Raw genomic sequence first — 19,230 nt, 5'->3', positions numbered from 1 at the left:
CGACAAAAGGCAGAGCTAAGCACTGTCTGTCGGCGAATTAAGGGAGCTATAAAGTTTCATTTAGTTGTACATTTGTTCGCTTGAGGCGCTGTTGACTAGGCGTCAGCGTCAGTTGATGCTAAGATGGCGACCGCTCAACAGAAAGCTTTTTGTGTTATTGAGTACGGCAGAAGTAAATCGACGACAGTTGTTCAGCGTGCATTTCGAACGAAGTATGGTGTTAAACCTCCGGATAGGTGGTGTATTAAACGTTGGTATAAACAGTTTACAGAGAATGGATGTTTGTGCAAAGGGAAAAGTTCTGGACGGCCGAGAACGAGTGATGAAAATGTGGCACGCATCCAGCAAGCATTTGTTCGCAGCCCAGGAAAATCGACTCGCAGAGCTAGCAGAGAGCTGCAAATTCCACAATCAACTATATGGAGAGTCCTACGAAAAAGGTTAGTTATGAAACCTTATCGTCTGAAATTGGTTCAAGCACTGTCTGCAGCTGATAAGATTAATAGAATCGATTTCTGTGATTTTATCCTTGCTCAAATGGAAACAGATGAATCTTTCGTTTCAAAGATTGTGTTTAGTGATGAAGCAACTTTCGACACTAACGGGAAAGTCAACCGTCACAATGTCTGTATATGGGGCACTGAGAATCCGCGGGAAACAACTCAGTATGAACGTGACTCGCCCAAGGTGAACGTTTTCTGTGCCATTTCAGCCAATAAAGTTTTTGGTCCCTTTTTCTTCGAAGGTGCTACTGTAACTGGACTACAATATCTGGAGATGTTAGAGAATTGGCTGTTCCCTCAGCTTGAACAAGAAGCACAACAATTCATATTTCAGCAGGATTGAGCGCCATCACATTGGCACTTCTCTGTCCGTAACTACCTGGACGTCAACTACCCGAGGCGATGGATCGGCCGCCAGGCAGCCCGTGACAGAACACTTCATCACTGGCCTCCAAGAAGCCCTGATCTTACCCCCTGCGATTTTTTCTTATGGGGGTATGTTAAGGATATGGTGTTTCGGCCACGTCTCCCAGCCACCATTGATGATTTGAAACGAGAAATAACAGCAGCTGTCCAAACTGTTACGCCTGATATGCTACAGAGAGTGTGGAACGAGTTGGAGTGTCGGGTTGATATTGCTCGAGTGTCTGGAGGGGGCCATATTGAACATCTCTGAACTTGTTTTTGAGTGAAAAAAACCTTTTTAAATACTCTTTGTAATGATGTATAACAGAAGGTTATATTATGTTTCTTTCATTAAATACACATTTTTAAAGTTGTGGTATTCTTTTTGAATCACCCTGTATATTACAGCACTGGGATGGTCACTAAGTGACCGAAAATCGATTTTGCTGACAATAAAGCGACAAAATACGGCCAATGCTGATTTTCCTTCCAATTCTATCAGTAACAGCTTGCACTGTACGTGCTTGAGCATTGTCCTGCAAAATGGTGGTCAGATACTGCAGAAAGTGTCATCACTTCTGTCTCTATGCTGCTCATTTTTGGAACGCAACTAACGAAAAGCTTAGAGACAGAAGCGATGACACTTTCTGCAGCACCTGACCATCATTTTCCAGGACAATGCTCAAGCAAGTACAGTGCAAGCTGTTACTGATTTGCTTGACTGACGGGGCTGCTAAGTGCTATACCACCTACTGCACTTCCTTCAGTTCAACTCGTGAGTTCAACTCGATTTCTAAACTGAAGGAAACACTTCATGGCATTCGCTTCAGATCTGCTACAAATTCGTCGGGCAATAGACCGCGCCGCTCGAACTGTCAACACAACTGGCACTGCTAAGAGTATCCTACGGCTTCCACGTCGCTGGCAACGGGTTATACACTATGCCGGTAACTACTTTGAAGGTCAGTAAAACTTTGAAAAACGTATCTATTTTGTACGAGCTGTAAATAAATAGTTGCCACGATTAAAGTTCCAACCCTCGTAAAAGCAATTCAAAGGCGATCTGCTAGATTTGTTACGGGGAGGTTCGATCAACACGTAAGTATTACGGAGAGGCTTCAGGATCTCAACTATTGAGAAAATGTAGACAACCGGCATTTGCAGCTGACTGCAGTACGATTCTGCTGCCGCCAACGAAACTTTCACATAAATATCACAAGCGACTTCTAATCAAGGTGCGAGCCTATGGGGGATCGTCTCAGTTGTGCGACTGGATTCGTGATTTCCTGTCAGGAAGGTCGCAGTTCGTAGTGATAGACGGCAAATCATCGAGTAAAACTGAAGTGATATCAGGTGTTCCCCAGGGAAGCGTCCTGGGACCTCTGCTGTTCCTGATCTATATAAATGACCTGGGTGACAATCTGAGCAGTTCTCTTAGGGTGTTCGCATATGATGCTGTAATTTACCGTCTAGTAAGGTCATCCGAAGACCAGTATCAGTTGCAAAGCGATTTAGAAAAGATTGCTGTATGGTGTGGCAGGTGGCAGTTGACGCTAAATAACGAAAAGTATGAGGTGATCCACATGAATTCCAGAAGAAATCCGTTGGAATTCGGTTACTCGATAAATAGTACAATTCTCAAGGCTGTCAATTCAACTAAGTACCTGGGTGTTAAAATTACGAACAACTTCAGTTGGAAAGACCACACAGATAATATTGTAGGGAAGGCGAGCCAAAGGTTGGGTTTTATTGGCAGGACACTTAGAAGATGCAACAAGTCCACTAAAGAGACAGCTTACACTACACTCGTTCGTCCTCTGTTAGAATATTGCTGCGCGGTGTGGGATCCTTACCAGGTGGGATTGACGGAGGACATCGAAAGGGTGCAAAAAAGGGCAGCTCGTTTTGTATTATCACGTAATAGGGGAGAGAGTGTGGCAGATATGATACGCGAGTTGGGATGGAAGTCATTAAAGCAAAGACGTTTTTCGTCGCGGCGAGGTCTATTTACGAAATTTCTATCACGAAACTTTCTCTTCCGAATGCGAAAATATTTTGTTGAGCCCAACCTACTTAGGTAGGAATGATCATCAAAATAAAATAAGAGAAATCAGAGCTCGAACAGAAAGGTTTAGGTGTTCGTTTTTCCCGCGCGCTGTTCGGGAGTGGAATGGTAGAGAGATAGTATGATTGTGGTTCGATGAACCCTCTGCCAAGCACTTAAATGTGAATTGCAGAGTAATCATGTAGATGCAGAAGACAACATAACAGAAATTAGGACTCATAGGGAGCCTTATAGATTATCGCTTTTCCCACGCCCCATTTGCGGGTGGAACAGGAAAGGGAAAGACTGGTAATGGGGTACAAGATACCCTCCGCTATGAAACGTGCGACGGCTTGCCGAGTATGTATGTAAAAACTTTAATCAACATAGCCTACAGACATAGAGATATTGGAATAACAGTATGGTGGCATTCGGACAAGGTGTTATGATTTAACGACTTCCATTCCGTAAGTGAATTCCTGTCGAAGAATATGTGCCAGATTACTGTTCCATTCTCGTCATTACATCGATCACGTTTGTCCCTTTACGCCAGATAGTTTCGTGTCCTCTGCTCGCCGTACTGCTGGTAGTGGTTTGGGCGGTTTGGTGCGGTGTAACGCCGTTACCGCGCTCGTAATTAGAGCGGTTGTGGTTGCCGGAGCGGCCGCCCTAATGAATGGGCGAACGCACGAGCCCAGCCGAGGGTCGAATTAAAGGCCAGCCCCCTGTTCTACACTGTTATTATTGCTCCGCCCTTTCCCTCTCGGGCTCCCCCGCTCGCTGGAGAGTATTCTGGATCCCTACCGGTAATTTAGCTGCATTTACACTCCAAAAGCGAGAAGAATAGGTGGAAATTTATACTCCGGCGTTAACGCCCCCCCCCCCCCCCCCCCCTACGAATGGAGTAGCTTTACTTGTTCGGTAATCTGAGAAGATGCACCATTTGCGGTTGCCATGAAAATGATAGTCAGTGGCGGATACCCTGTTGGGCATCTGTTGGTATGTCCAAGTCAGGTAACAGCGCTGATTTCCGAACTGATATCACAATGATATTTTCTCCTTGTTCTGGGCTAGCAGCGGTTCAACATTCCCGGCTTCAGGCAGGACCGTTGATAATAAAGGTTGGGGCAAAACATCATTCCTAATTTAAAGTTCAAATAAAAAACAGGTGGATCAAAATAAAGGAGCAGGCCGGTGTGGCCGTGCGGTTCTAGGCGCTCCAGTCTGGAACCGCGTGACCGCTACGGTCGCAGGTTCGAGTGCTCAGAGCCATTTGAACCATTTCGAACCAAAATAAAGGAACTGTATTGACATGAATGATATTTACGGAGTGGCAAGTTTTCTTTAAATGCTCTGCCACGGTCAAACTTTAAACACAAGAAGGGCTTCAGCCACAAAGGGTGCAGGCCGAACACAGGAAGAATGTAGGTACAGAAACCATCGCTATAACAGTTGTAAATTGTCGTAGCTGTGTTGGGAAAGTACCAGAGCTCCAAGCGCTGATAGAAAGCACTGGTGATCAAATCGTTATAGGCGCTGAAATCTGGCTAAAGCCGGATATAAGCTCAGCCGAAATTTTTGCGGAGAACCTAACGGTTTTGTGTTGACTATAGCAAAGGACACATGGCAGCCCCTAGTGGTTTGCACCTCTGCTGCATTTTAATTCTGACTATTTGACGCTGTCAGGTATGACAGCAGCTTTCGTATTTTTTTGGTACGTTATGCTGTAACATCAAGTTTTAATTTTGTCCAAAGAAGGTGGCCCTTGTTACACCGAAACCTAGGTTACAAATTAATTGTGTTCGCGACTGAGGGCTGTGATTTTCAAAATTTTGTATTATACAACAATCGCTGATTGACAGCCATGTTAAAAACCTTAAGAACCTAACGGTGTTCCGAAAGGATAGGCTAAACACGGTTGGGGGTGACGTGTTTGTTGCTGTCAGAAGTAGTTTAACTTGTCGCGAAATTGAAGTAGATACTTCCTATGAGTTAGTATGGGCAGAGGTCATTGTTGGCAACCGGAATAAAATAATAATTGGATCCTTTTACCGACCTCCCAATTCAGATGATACAGTTGCTGAAAGGTTCAAAGAAAACTCGAGCTTGATTTCAACCACGTACCCGACTCTTACGATTATAGTTGGTGGTGACTTTAATTTACCCTCGATATGTTGGCGAAAATACATGTTTAATTCCGGAGGTACGCATGAAACATCATCCGAAATTGTGCTAGAAGCATTCTCTGAAAATTATTTCGAGCAGTTAGTTCATGAAACGACGCGAATAGTAAACGGTTGTGAAAACACGCTTCACCTCTTAGCAACAAATAATCCTGAGTTAATAACGAGGATCAAAACGGATACCGGGTTTAGTGAACACAGGGTAGTCGTAGCGAGATTGAATATTGTAAGCCCCAAATCCTCCAAAAATAAACGAAAAATATACCTATTCAAAAAAAGCAGATAAAAATTCACTTGACGCCTTCCTGAGAGACAATCTCCACTCCTTCCAAATTAATGATATAAGTGTAGACCAGATGTGGCTTGAATTCAGAGAAATAGTATTGGCAGCAATTGAGAGATTTATACCAAATAAATTAACAAACGACGGAGCTGATCCTCCTTGGTACACAAAACAGGTCAGAACACTGCTGCAGAAACAACGAAACAAAACATGCCAAATTTAAACAGACGCAAAATCCCCAAGATTGGCGATCATTTGCAGAAGCTCGAAGTTTAGCGCGGACTTCAATGCGAGATGCTTATAACAGTTTCCACAACGAAACTTTGTCTCGAAACCTGGCAGAAAATCCAAAGAGACTCTGGTCGTATGTGAAGTATGTTAGCGACAAGAAACAATCAATGCCTTCTCTGTGCTATAGAAATGGAGATACTATCGAAGACAGTGCTGCCAAAGCAGAGTTACTAAGCACAGCCTTCCGAAATGCCTTTCAAAAGAAGACGAAGCAAATATTCCAGAATTCGAATGAAGAACAGCTGCCAACATGAGTAAATATCCTCAGAGTAGTGAAGCAACGTAAATCACAATAAAAGCGTCTTCTGGTCCAGACTGTATACCAGTTAGGTTCCTTTCGGAGTATGCTGATGCATTAGTTCCATACTTGACAGTCCTATACAACCGTTCCCTCGACGAAAGATCCATACCCAAATTGGAAAGTTGCACAGGTCACACCAATACTCAAGAAAGGTAGTAGGAGTAATCCAATTAATTACAGGCCCATATCATTAACGTCGATATGCAGCAGGATTCGGGAACATATACTGTGTTCGAACATTATAAATGTACTGGCACACAGTCAACATGGGTTTAGAAAACACACTCCAGTTGATGGTTTGAGTGCTGACACATTATCTGCGTATCCAGTAATGCTGGCAACTGATGTGATATGCATGGGGAGCATATCAACCTGTACCGCATCAAAAACATCCTGAAGATGACGCACTGAACCGTTGAAACTGGTAGTCACAAAACAAAAGAAAATCATAAGGACGGCTGTAGGTGTTTTTATTTGTCACGATAGTAAATGGCCGTCGTTCCAGAGACCTCCTGCTATAAGGATTGACATACAAAAGCCTGTGGTCTGTGTCTGATGGCTTCTAATTCTGACCACTAGTTACTATGGGGTCTACATGAACTTCATACACATTAAATTCTGTGTGGAGATGAAGTATGGTGACTACTCACTATAATATTATAACTAATCGAAAGCCTTAACCAAATCACAAAATATATTTTCTGTGAAGTATATGCACCATTTTCTTTCAGTTAACACGTTCCATATCATAACGTTTGTCATGAATATGATACCTATAACTAATTAAGCGACCAAGTTGCGTACGCTACGGGCCGGGCACATCCGTTGGGTGGTGTGTCAGTTGGTGTCCGACGCCATAAGCGGCGAGCAGCTGCAACAGCGCCGCGGGCGGCGGTCTACCGCATTAAACAGTAACGTGCCTGGCCGCTAATAAATTCATATCACCATTCGGCGCCAGCCGCGACGCTCGGATTTTGCGGGGGCAGACACAGCTCCCACACGGCCACACATGAATTTTGCAGACGACGCATTATGCGCGATTTGACCCGTAGCGCTGTACCTACACAGACCTATTACGTACAGCTGTGACCGACAGCATTTTAACTCGAAGCAACTAAAACCTTAAATGTGTCAGAAAGATTAACCGTTAAATTGCTACAGACGTGCTTTCTCATTCCGTGCCCAGTGCAGCTTTGTTGTCACTGTACTGCTTGCCTAATACAGGGTGACACAGAATAACGGAAATGTTTGATATGAGTAATGGCAGCAATGGGCAGATGGCAGCACTGCGGATTCGTGACAGTTACGGTGTAAACAGTCCGCCATTTCGGTTATCTTCGATCAGTGGAACGAACAACAGCGTGCGTTAGGCATAAAAATATTTTATAAAAACAATGTTAGTTTCGTAGCGGCGCAGAGGGAGTTTCGACGTTTTTATGATTTAGGATTAATAACTTTGAACAGACTGGATCTGCGCTCAAGAAGAAACCAACAAAACGACCAAGAAGCGTGCGTTCTCCAGCGAACATTGGTGTTGTACGCGAGTCTGTCTTACGGAGCCCACGGTGTTCAATTCGTACGCTAGCTGGTGCAACAATTGAAGGACAACGGCTATCGGTTACTATTAGGATTCTGTCAGCAAATGATAACGAAAATAAACAATGACGATGAATTTCTAAACAAGTTGTGGCTGTCAGATGAGGCACATTTTCGTCTCATAGGTTATGTGAATAAACAGAACTACCGCCACTGGGCAAATACAAACCCTAACGACGTTGATGAGCGCCCTTTACACGCTAGTAAAGCGACAGTATGGTGGGGTGTTTCATCACATGGGATTATCGGACCGTATTTTTTCACAGATGAACAGGGAAACACAATAACTGTCAGTGCCGATCGTTGCGTGGAGATGTCACGAACTTTCGTTACACCTACACTGAACAACTTCCCAAACGTTCAAGAAGCCTGGTTTCAACAGGACGGAGCGACATCACACAATGCACGGCAGTCAATGGCAATGCGCGAGAATTATTTGGCAGTCGTGTGATCTCACGATTCGGTTACATTCCCTAACTCCCTAAATTGCCAGATTTATCCGTTTGTGCTTTTTCTTGTGGGGCTACCTCAAAAACAAAGTCTACACCACTCGACCAAGAACCCTGGATGTATTCGGGATGCAATTCACAATATCGCAGCTGAGATGTCCAGTGGCCAGCAGATTTCACGAATGATTTCGTACAGGAGGAACCATCTAAAGGATGTAATTTTTAAAAAAATGATAAATGCCATCAATTTATCGTAAATGGCAAAGTTGTAAGGTTTCAGTTACTATGAATGCAATTTGTGTCCTTCATCACTTCTAGTTTTGTTGGATTATGGAAATGTTACCGTTTTTCTGTGTACTAAGAAATACTTATCATCCGATTTTAAGAAAAATATTCTGTGAAAAAATTTTATGTTTGCACGTCTTACAGTCTGATATTTTCGCTCGATAAAGGTCTAAATTTCTTTTTGTTATTCGTCATAGTTTCTGTGCTGCATCAAATTAGGTAAAACATTGCACGAAATTTTAAAGATTTTGCAGAAGTAAACATGCATTGCCTAAACTTCGCGTACGGTTGATTTTAGCTCATGCATCGCTGTGTACGAAATTTAAATAACATGTTGAAACCTTATTTAAAATTGAGAGCAGAACGATATCTCATTTCGTCCTCGAGTTATTGGATTTTATATCCACCAGACGTCACACGCGGTGCGCCCAATTCCTTGCCTGTGCATTGGGAATCATGTCGTCATGTTTCATAAATGGTTCAAGATATCGAAACGATGTTTTTTTTTACAAATGATAGCACGCAAAGAGGCACATATGTTGTCCGATACGTACTCGAAACGTTTTTATTCACCGAGATTAGAAGTAACTCATCCGCAGCACTTGGAGCATCGACGGAACAGGACGCATAAACACGTCAGCAGCACTTAAGGGGCTCCGGAACGCCCTATACTTGCAATGTTAAAATAACACTTGTAAATTACATCTTTCCTCACAAAGTATTTGAGGTAGGAAGTTGAACTTTTTACAGATTATTTATTGGAATATGGGCTACAACTTAACACAGGGATTTTACAAAATTCTAGTTCAGTTATTAAAGATGATTTTTTTCAATTGTAATGAAAATTCACAACATTTTTTTGCAATTTTTTATTTATATATTCAAAAATATACAGTTTTTTGGAAAAAGGCTGTGTTAAATTATGCAGAAGGTACTGTGTAACATTTACTGAAAGTTTGAAACAAATATGTTTGGAAGATCCTTAGAAAACATGTAATTAGTATGAGAAAATAAAAGTTTTGGGAATCGAGCGACAAAGATTGGATTAACTTTTTAGTGCATTCCAGGTCCATAGGATGGATTATCTTCATCCTCTGCAAACTGCTCCTCCAGATTCCTCTTGTTCCTCCTCCTGTTTACTCTTGCTTGTATTTCTAGACTCTTTACAGCCCTGTCTGCAGCCCGAAGGCGTTCCTTGTCTAAAGCAAGCATCGCTCGTTGTTGTGTTCGTAGATTTTGCTACCATTTTCTTCAGTTGCAGTTACTGCAACACTGTTCCAAAAGGTGGTCATGTATGAACACTTATCACATTTCAGTTGTATTTCACTAGCAAGTCCTACGTGCTTTATTATGGAGAGCTCCAGACCAACTTCACTACAATGAATACATCTTACACAGTTTGACAAAATTCCTCTGAGAACCGACATATCAAATATTTCATTCACATCCGATTCGCCCATAAAACATTCATAGTTTTCACTCATTGAACCAAGCTTCTTCTGTGAAGTATTTTGTTTCCCACTTTGACTACTATGGGCAGGTGTACTTGAGAGGTTAGGTTCACTCACTTGGTTATCGTCTTTATTGTTTACAGTAATAACACATACATTTGGCTTTCCAACATTTCTCCTTTTCTTAAAAGCCTTCAGAGGATTTCTAATAACTTTACTTTTACTCATTATTATACTTCAACAAAACAGAGACTCAAGAAACAGAATTAATTACGAATATTTTCGAGATAACGACAGAGTAAATAAACATGAAACAATCGACAATCACACCAGCGATATATATTGAACCATCACAGGTTAGCCACAACACATACTTTATCTCACATCACTAAAATGTACCTGATGAACACGGACGTTAATAATAACACCATTTGACAGCAGTTTAACAGCGCCACAGTGGGTCACGTCCATGTAGAACACATTTCAAAAAAGATTTAAAAATAGTTGTAATCTTCGGAATTGAATAAATTATATATCTATTAAAAGATAATAGTCTGCAGATTCAGAAAACGCAAAAAAGTAAAAATTGAACTTTTCATGATTTTGAGCCTTTCCGGAGCCCCTTAAGGAAAACCCAGAGGCCGCTTTTAAACACGTTCTCAGCACCTGGAAAGTGGTGGGTCATGGCGAGTTAACTTGTCTACAGCAGACAAATGCTTTAAAATTTTCACTCGAAACACTGAAATTCTCCGGGCTATAAAGAGACGAAGGCCTCTATGATAAACCTTTTGCATTTCTTTTGTGTTTTCGTCTTCTTTAAAGGCAAAGAGAAAAGATGAAGCGGTAGCCATCATAGAGCCTATGCCTACCGTCAGGTATTTTTGATTTTCAGTTGTTAAAAACCAGAGGAGTTTTTCTAGTACCAGTTGTAGAAAGGAAGGATTCGCGCTCAGCTAGTGAACGAGGGAGAAGCACGCCATTTTTAAGCGAGTAATTGTAGACCGCCATTTTGGGGTCGTTATGAATAAGTGAGGAGTATGTATTTCATATGTGCACCGTTTAGAAAAATACAGTATTGTTTTATTAACAGAAAGGTCTGAGTTGTTATTTCAAATAGTACGATAATTACAAGAACTGAAGCCTACCTGTGTACTTTGGAAAATTACGAAGATCCGATAAGCTCAATGGGAACACGGTCAAGACTTCGAAGGTGAACACGGCGACCAAATGTAGCATTATAAGGAAGAGTAAGCACAAATCTACACCGGAGAAAGAAACTACTTCCCCCTTGCAAAATAAAATGAACTAATACGAACTTATTTCCAGGCATAGCTCAGCTTATTGTGCTTGTCATTCATGCCGAAAAAATAATCTCATTAATTCAATACATTTTTAAAAGCTACGCATTTCAACATTTTATTATCATTTATTCCATTATTTTATTACATTATACCTCCTAGAACTTCAATCTTATAATATCTAATAAAAACTGTAGAACGTCTATACAAGAAATCAAAGAGTTCTTCAAATCAAAACCTTGGACAGTATAGTTAAAACAGTGATTGAAAATTTAATAAATTAGGATCGACAAGAGAAATTAGTGTAAGTGGCTTCGGATTTCCATATGTAAAAGGGGTATAAGTAACTTTATTCTTTCGACATAATTAAAAGTTTATCTTTCTTCTCAATACTCTGTACCACAGCTGAATACAGTCAGTACGTCTAGACTCAAGGCAGGCTTTGAGTACCATCGAGATAGTCCAGTCTAATTTCAGGGGGAATTGCTGATACTGCAGGTAGTATCGCTGAGGAATTACAGCAGTGCCCACTTTTGATAGTATATAGCAGCTACAAAGATCTGCTAAGGCCTCTATTCGCATGGGAGGCGGTGCTTCTGGATGTAGCGAACCGCCGTCTGCAGGCAGTCCCGAGTGCAAATAGCCGAAAACCCACTGACTATTAAGACAATGAACACGTATACGAAAGGACGACGGTTCGAATCCCCGTCCAGCCAACCAAACTGAGCTTTTCCGTGTTTTCCATAAATTACTCAATGCAAATGCCTGAATGATCCTTTTTAAACGACATAGTCTATTTCTTTACAAAATCCGAGCTTGTTTTCCGCCTCAAATGGCGTCGTCGACGCCCACTCCAATCTCTCCCCTTCCACTCACTGTTGCTCAGATGTCAACTGCCGCTTTTCGGCAAGTTGTTGTAGAACTATTCACTTGCGAAATGTTACCCATGGAGGGAGTAGTTGTAGCTTTCGGTTTATCACTCAGCTACGTGTCTGCAAAGATCCCAGGAACCTCTCCAAAGTCGTAGAGTAACCGTTCAGGGATATGAAGGCTAGAAGGTCATGCCGAAATCAGACACTCCGATGTTCAGAAAAATGATACATTTCATTTCCACATTAATAAATTTCCCATTATTATCCTACTCACTGTCGGACCATACGAACTCCCCCTCATCGATTTGATGCATACTGGTGGGATGTGTAAGGTACGACTAGGTCTTCAACGTACGTAAACAGGAAGATACAACTCTAAATCGTTCGCGAGAATGACGAGTTTTGAAAACTTTACGCGTGCTCATTTACTTCACACGGTCGCTAGTATTCAAGGTGTCCGTAGTCGAGCAAGTAAGCGCTCAGTTTCAGAAGCACAAGGTCTCTGAATCGAATCTCGGTGCCGGTATTTTCTTCTCTTTCTCATTCGCCGTTGGTAGCGAAAGTTCAGTAGCACCCCACTGACTATGTGAGCATCCCTTCTCCCGTGCAGCTTGGAACGCCTTTCACAAATTTCGGTGCCAACGGTGAATGAGAATGAGAAGAAAATACCGGGAGCGAGATTCGATTCACAGGCCTTATCATTATGAAACTGAGCGCTTACTTGCTCGACTGCAGACACCTTGAATACTAGCGACCATGCGAAGCATATGAGCACGCGTAAATTTTCAAAACTCGTCATTCTCGAAAACGTTTACAACAATTTAAGCACTTAAACTTACTTTACAAGCCGGCCGGGGTGGCCGAGCGGTTCTAGGCGCTTAGGTCCGGAACCGCGTGACTGCTACGGTCGCAGGTTCGAATCCTGCCTTGGGCATAGATGTACGTGATGTCCTTAGGTTCGTTAGGTTTAAGTAGTTCTACGTTCTAGGAGACTAATGACCTCAGCTGTTAAGTCCCATAGTGCTCAGAGCCATTTGAACCGCCGGCCGGAGTGGCCGAGCGGTTCTAGGCGCTACAGTCTGGAACCGCGCGACCGCTACGGTCGCAGGTTCGAATCCCGCCTCAGCCATGGATATGTGTGATGTCCTTAGGTTAGTTAGGTTTAATTAGTTCAAAATGGTTCAAATGGCTCTGAGCACAATGGGACTTAACTACTGTGGTTATCAGTCCCCTAGAACTTAGAACTACTTAAACCTAACTAACCTAAGGACGTCACACACATCCATGCCCGAGGCAGGATTGGAACCTGCGATCGTAGCAGCAGCGCGGCTCCGGACGGGAGCGCCTAGAACCGCACGGCCACCGCGGCCGGCAATTAGCTCTAAGTTCTAGGGGAGTAATGACCTCAGATGTTAAGTCCCATAGTGCTCAGAGCCATTTGAACCATTTTTACTTTACGAATTGAATTACGGATTCAATAATTACTCCTCCGACAATCCATCCGTCATCTTCACATGCAAATGTCTCAAAACACAAGTTTCAGCTACACTTTGTCTTCAAATGGTTCAAATGGCTCTGAGCGCTATGGGCCTTAACATCTGAGGTAATCAGTCCCCTAGAACTTTGAACTACTTAAACCTAACTAACATAAGGACATCACACACTTACATGCCCGAGGCAGGATTCGAACCTGGGACCATAGCGGTCGCGCGGGTCCAGACTGTAGCGCCTAGAACCGCTCGGTCACCTCGGCCGGCGCACTTTGCCTTCCGCAGCCTCCTATTCCTTCCTATTTCATTTATTTCTTGGGAGAATATTCCTCCCCTCAAATTTGTCAAACTGGCGTACAGTGTGTTAACTGTAAGGCGGCAGATTTGTGAGGGGAGTGTTGGAAGAGGAGGAAGCAAGCATTGGCTGGCGAGTGGAGAGTTGCAGTGCTGGCACTACAAATTGCGCGTCATGCTTACACGAAAGTAGACGAAAGGCTTGGAAGTAAAACTCGCTTTAAATGTTGTTCGTAAACGAAACTGAAATCGTCTTGTACATTAAAATCTAGAACTAGGGAGAGGTCTGCCATCTAAAAGTTTACACACTGTACGTAATACTGGTTTCCTTCTAAGACGTAGGCCTTCCGGTAGGGGTTGTTGGCGACTCCCGAGATGGGCCATCAACTGCCTCTTCACTCATTTTGATAATGTTTAACACAACTGCACAATAAAAACACGCAAAACAATAACGAAGCAGACGACGTTGGCTACCTTGTACAACACAGTCAGCTACGTAATGTTGGCAGCAGTCGAAACTGCGTGCCTACCGAAGCCTCCCGACGTTTACCGACTTCTACCGAATCAGAACTAGGGAGAGGTCTGCCATCTAAAAGTTTACACACTGTACCTCCTACTTTGCTTCTTTTTCCTTCTATTTTCCCACGAATGAAAGTTTTTTACGGGCAGCCCGCCCAGATCCAGCGTGCCGAGCCTGCAGTGAGTTTGTGTTTGTGTTGCAGCGCCTCCGGACTGCGAGCCGGGCCAGCTGTCGTGCGGCCAGTACGTCTGGAACAAGACCTACTGCATCCCGCCGCACCAGCGCTGCGACATGACCATCGACTGCGTCGACGGGACCGACGAGGCCGAGTGCAGTGAGTACACCTCCACCCTAGAGGCTTTTTCCTTTTATTCGAATTCCGTAACCTTGGTAAATGTTTTTTGTTCGAGTTCCATTACTCCCGTGTATTGTTTCCATTTATTCGAGGGGCACAACACCGATGAACAACTTTTTGGTTTCAAGTTCCGTAGCCTTGTTGAAGTCTTTTCCATTGGACTTCAGTAATCACTACTAAGTATTGTCATTCGAGTTACTGTTTGTCCACGATAAGTTGACGATCCTCGCGGTGGCCATCGAGAAGGGCCTTGCCTCCGCATTAATGTTTACAAGGAGTAATTGACTATGCCTGAAAGAATTGTCGAAATGATGTTCAGTGAAGATCACTGTCACCTGTGTTTGATTCAAGATCATAATCATCATCATCATCATCATCATCGCTTGACGACGTGTTACTGACGACTGTAAACATAAATCCATTCCATTTCCAATAAAAGTAATAAATGCTGATTGCAAAAATCTAAATGTAATTAAAAGGCAGGAGTAATTAAAAAGCAATCTCTTGGTGTCAACGAATATTTGGTAATACAATAGACAAGAGATGCGGAAAATTTGCACACGACTTCCTCAGAAAGGTTTTATTGTAAGGTTAAATCCTCTGATTTAAGTTTATTTAGTAGTGTTTCTTGATAACATCAGTATGCACTGCTCTAAAACTGTTTTATCTGTTGGTTAATTTTTGTGTTTTGTCACGATTTTTATTCGTTAATAATAATAATGCAGAAACAGTGGCAATTGCTCTGCTTTTTAAGTACGATTGCCCTTCTGCAGCTAGTACTTGGAGCAAGTTCGTGAAATTAAGTAGCCCCAGCGACTTGAAGAAGTAAACTTTAGAAAGTTTTTGTTTCAATGTTAACACCTCAGCAAGTGCTTGCAGAAGTTACTTGCTAGTGGAAACAAGCCTTTCAAAGCGTGCAGTTATATTTCGCGTCTATGGGCAACTAAACGTTGGCAGTGCTCGGAGACAAATGACTGTTACTGACGACTGTAAACATAAATCCATTCCATTTCCAATAAAAGTAATAAATGCTGATTGGAAAAATCTAAGTGTAATTAAAAGGCAGGAGTAACTAAAAAGCAATCTCTTGGTGTCAACGAATATTTGGTAATACAATAGACAAGAGATGCGGAAAATTTTCACACGACTTCCTCAGAAAGGTTTTATTGTAAGTTTAAATCCTCTGATTTAAGTTGTATTTAGTAGTGTTTCTTGATAACATCAGTATGCACTCCTCTAAAACTATTTTATCTGTTTGTTAATTTTTGTGTTTTGTCACGATTTTTATTCGTTAATAATAATAATGCAGAAACAGTGGCGACTGCTCTGCTTTTTAAGTACGATTGCCCTTCTGCAGCTAGTACTTGGATCAAGTTCTTGAACTTAAGTAGCCCCAGCGACTTGAAGAAGTAATCTTTCGAAAGTTTTTGTTTCAATGTTAACACCTCAGCAAGTGCTTACAGAAAAGTTACTTGCTAGTGGAAACAAGCCTTTCAAAGCGTACAGTTATACTTCACGTCTATGGGCAACTAAACGTTGGCAGTGCTCAGAGACAAATGACTTTCTTTCAACTAGTGCCGATTTCCTCCGTTTCTGGCAGCACCAGCGAAATCGTCGAGTTATCGTGGACAAACAGTACATAATCTTGACCATTTTGTTATTCAAGTTACATAACAGAACGAATATTTTATTCAAGTTCGATAACTACAATGATCATTTTTATTTGAGTTCCATAATTCAGACGCATTTATGCATTTATTTTTAAATAGTCCCATAACCTCGGTGCATTGTTTTTATTTACTCGAGTTCCAGAATCTCGACTATTATTCTTTTTTTTGGGGGGGGGGAGGAGAATCCTCTGAAATAAGCGGCTTTTGACAATTGCGGACCCCCTGCATCCCTTCATGCTTGCTGTCCTTCCCGACGGCGATGACATTTTCTAGCAGGATAATTGTCATATGTGTCATCGTGCTATAGTGGTTTGAGCAGCATGATAGCGAACTCGCGTCGTGTCTTGGCCACCAGATTCGCCTGATCTGAGCTCGATGGAACACGCTTGGGTCTTTATCGGGCCCCCAACTTCTCCGACACACACTGCCGGCTAATAATTTATGGGAATTGGGTGACCTGTGTGTTGATATCTGGTGCAACACACCTCCGGAAATCCACCAAGGACTTGTTGGATCCATTACACACAGAATCGCTGCTATATTGGGTTCCAAAGATCGACCAACAGCCGGTCGAAGTGGCCGAGCGGTTCTAGGCGCTACAGTCTGGAGCCGCGCGACCGCTACGGTCGCAGGTTCGTATCCTGCCTCGGGCATGGATGTGTGTGTTGTCCTTAGGTTAGTTAGGTTTAAGTAGTTCTAAGTTCTAGGGGACTGATGACCTCAGCAGTTAAGTCCCATAGTGCTCAGAGCCATCGACCAACACGCTATTAAGCTTGTGGTCGTAATGTTTGGGGCCAATAGTGTTCGTTTACGAGCAGGAAAAAGCGCTGAGCGCAGTGTCGTGTGGTAGAAAAGGTTAAGTGCGGAGAGAAAGCTGACGTTTCCGACCGAGGCCATTCGACTTCGATATAAGTAGGTACTGACATCAGTCGTCGCGCCGAAAGTCTTCATAAGCCTCCTTTACAATGGAGTGAATGGAAGTGAACACGAGCGTTTGCATACAGTCCGCCATTGTTTACCATCGTTCGCCTATACCTGTGAACAAGTGTTTACATATGAGGTAACGGAAGCGAGCACGGGAGAACGAGTATATTGTGTCAAACCTAGGCTATAACCGCCAACACGGTAAGCGGGGACGAGCCCAGGTGGTGGCTGGATAGGCAACCCGCACTACAAGCTAGGGGAACTGTACCGTAGGCGGCAGCAACTAAGCTTGGAATAGGGGGAAAATCGCACAATAATGGGGCCGGGTGCGTAGTCTGCATTGTTGTGAGATCACCTCCCCCCTTCCACCCTCTGTATTCTAGGCCAAAAAGTAAATGTATAAAAATATAAATTGAGGGATTCGTTTCAGGAGTATGTGTGTGTGTGTGTGTGTGTGTGTGTGTGTAGGACATGAGTACAAAGACAGGTAATGTGACACAGTTCACAAAATAAATTAGAATAACTATTTTGTTCTGGTGGTAGCTATTTTTGGTTAATAAATTAGAGGGAGCTTTAGAGGTCATCAGTTGTACTAATAAATTCTAGAATGAAAGGTAGGAGACGAGGTACTGGTGGAAGTAAAGCTGTGAGGACGGGGCGTGGGTCGTGCTTGGGTAGCTCAGATGGTAGAGCACTTGCCCGCGAAAGGAGGATCCCGAGTTCGAGTCTCGGTCCGGCACACAGTTTTGATCTGTCACGAAGTTTCGCACTAATAAATTACACGCACCATCTTTGATGAATCTAGTAGGCTATGCCACCTTTTTCCCACCAATAGGATAACGCCTCATCTCCAATTTTTGAAAATGGTTCAAATGGCTCTGAGCACAATGGGACTTAACATCTGAGGTCATCAGTCCCCTAGAACTTAGAACTACTTAAACCTAACTAAGCTAAGGACATCACAAACATCCATGACCAAGGCAGGATTCGAACCTACTAACGTAGCGGTCGCGCGGTTCCAGACTGAAGCGCCTAGAACCGCAAGGTCAATTCGCCCGGCTCCAGTTTTTGATTTTCCCACCGGTGGTGGGGGAAAAATCTATGACAGACATTTTTTTGGGGTCATAAACTATGGTAATAAATCATAGAGGGGGCATGACAGGTCCTAAATTGTAATAACTGTGTAATTAATTAGAGAAGGCGTGGATGGAAGTGACATATACTTATAAGGGATAAATCTGGCAACCATGCAGGCTAGGTTCGTTCCTCCAGCCAATAGGAACTCCAGTTTTTAATTTCCCACCACTCATACCTCACCCAACTGGCCTAGAGCGGAGTACCGAACGAGGTGGCGCGGTGTTTAGCGCGCTGGACTCACATTCGGGAGGACGACGGTTCAAATCCGCGTCCGGCCGTCCTGATTTAGGTTTTCCGTGATTTCCCTAAATCACCTCAGGCAAATGCCAGGATGGTTATTTTGAAAGGGCACAGCCGATTTCCTTCGTCATCCTTTCCTAATCCGATGGGACAGATGATCTCGCTGTTTGGTCCCCTCCATCAACTCAACCAACCAACCTAGAATGGACGGGGAGGGGAAGGGAGGGAGGAGATCTGGCAACAATGCAGGATGCGCTCGTAGTCATCCAGCCCCTTTGCTGCTTGAATTTCCCGCTGTTCTGTACCTCGTAGTTGCCCCTTAGTTAGCTTATAGTGCAGGGTCCCTCTTGGGCTTATGCCTGCTTACCTATACTACACTACTGGCCATTAAAACTGCTACACCACGAAGATGACGCGCTACAGACGCGAAATTTAACCGACAGGGAGAAGATGCTGTGATATCCAAATGATTAGCTTCTCAGAGCATTCACACAAGGTTGACCGCGGGACTGCTACGGTCGCAGGTTCGAATCCTGCCTCGGGCATGGATGCGTGTGATGTCCTTAGGTTAGTTAGGTTTAAGTAGTTCTAAGTTCTAGGGGACTGATGACCTCAGAAGTTGTGTCCCATAGTGCTCAG

At 43.2% G+C, this 19,230-nt stretch overlaps 1 protein-coding gene across 1 annotated transcript in view; it reads left to right on the top strand.

The window, feature by feature from the left end:
• The window catches only part of LOC124789833 (low-density lipoprotein receptor-related protein 2), a 216,061-nt gene that overhangs the window by 25,033 nt on the left and 171,798 nt on the right, over positions 1–19,230 (top strand). Inside the window, exon 2 of the mRNA XM_047257326.1 lies at positions 14,468–14,599. Coding sequence (XP_047113282.1) covers positions 14,468–14,599 — 132 coding nt within the window. The remainder of the gene's footprint in view (positions 1–14,467; positions 14,600–19,230) is intronic.

The sequence above is a fragment of the Schistocerca piceifrons genome, chromosome 3, assembly GCF_021461385.2.
Source record: "Schistocerca piceifrons isolate TAMUIC-IGC-003096 chromosome 3, iqSchPice1.1, whole genome shotgun sequence".
NCBI lineage: Eukaryota > Metazoa > Arthropoda > Insecta > Orthoptera > Acrididae > Schistocerca > Schistocerca piceifrons.
This window is presented reverse-complemented; position numbering and strand designations above follow the sequence as displayed.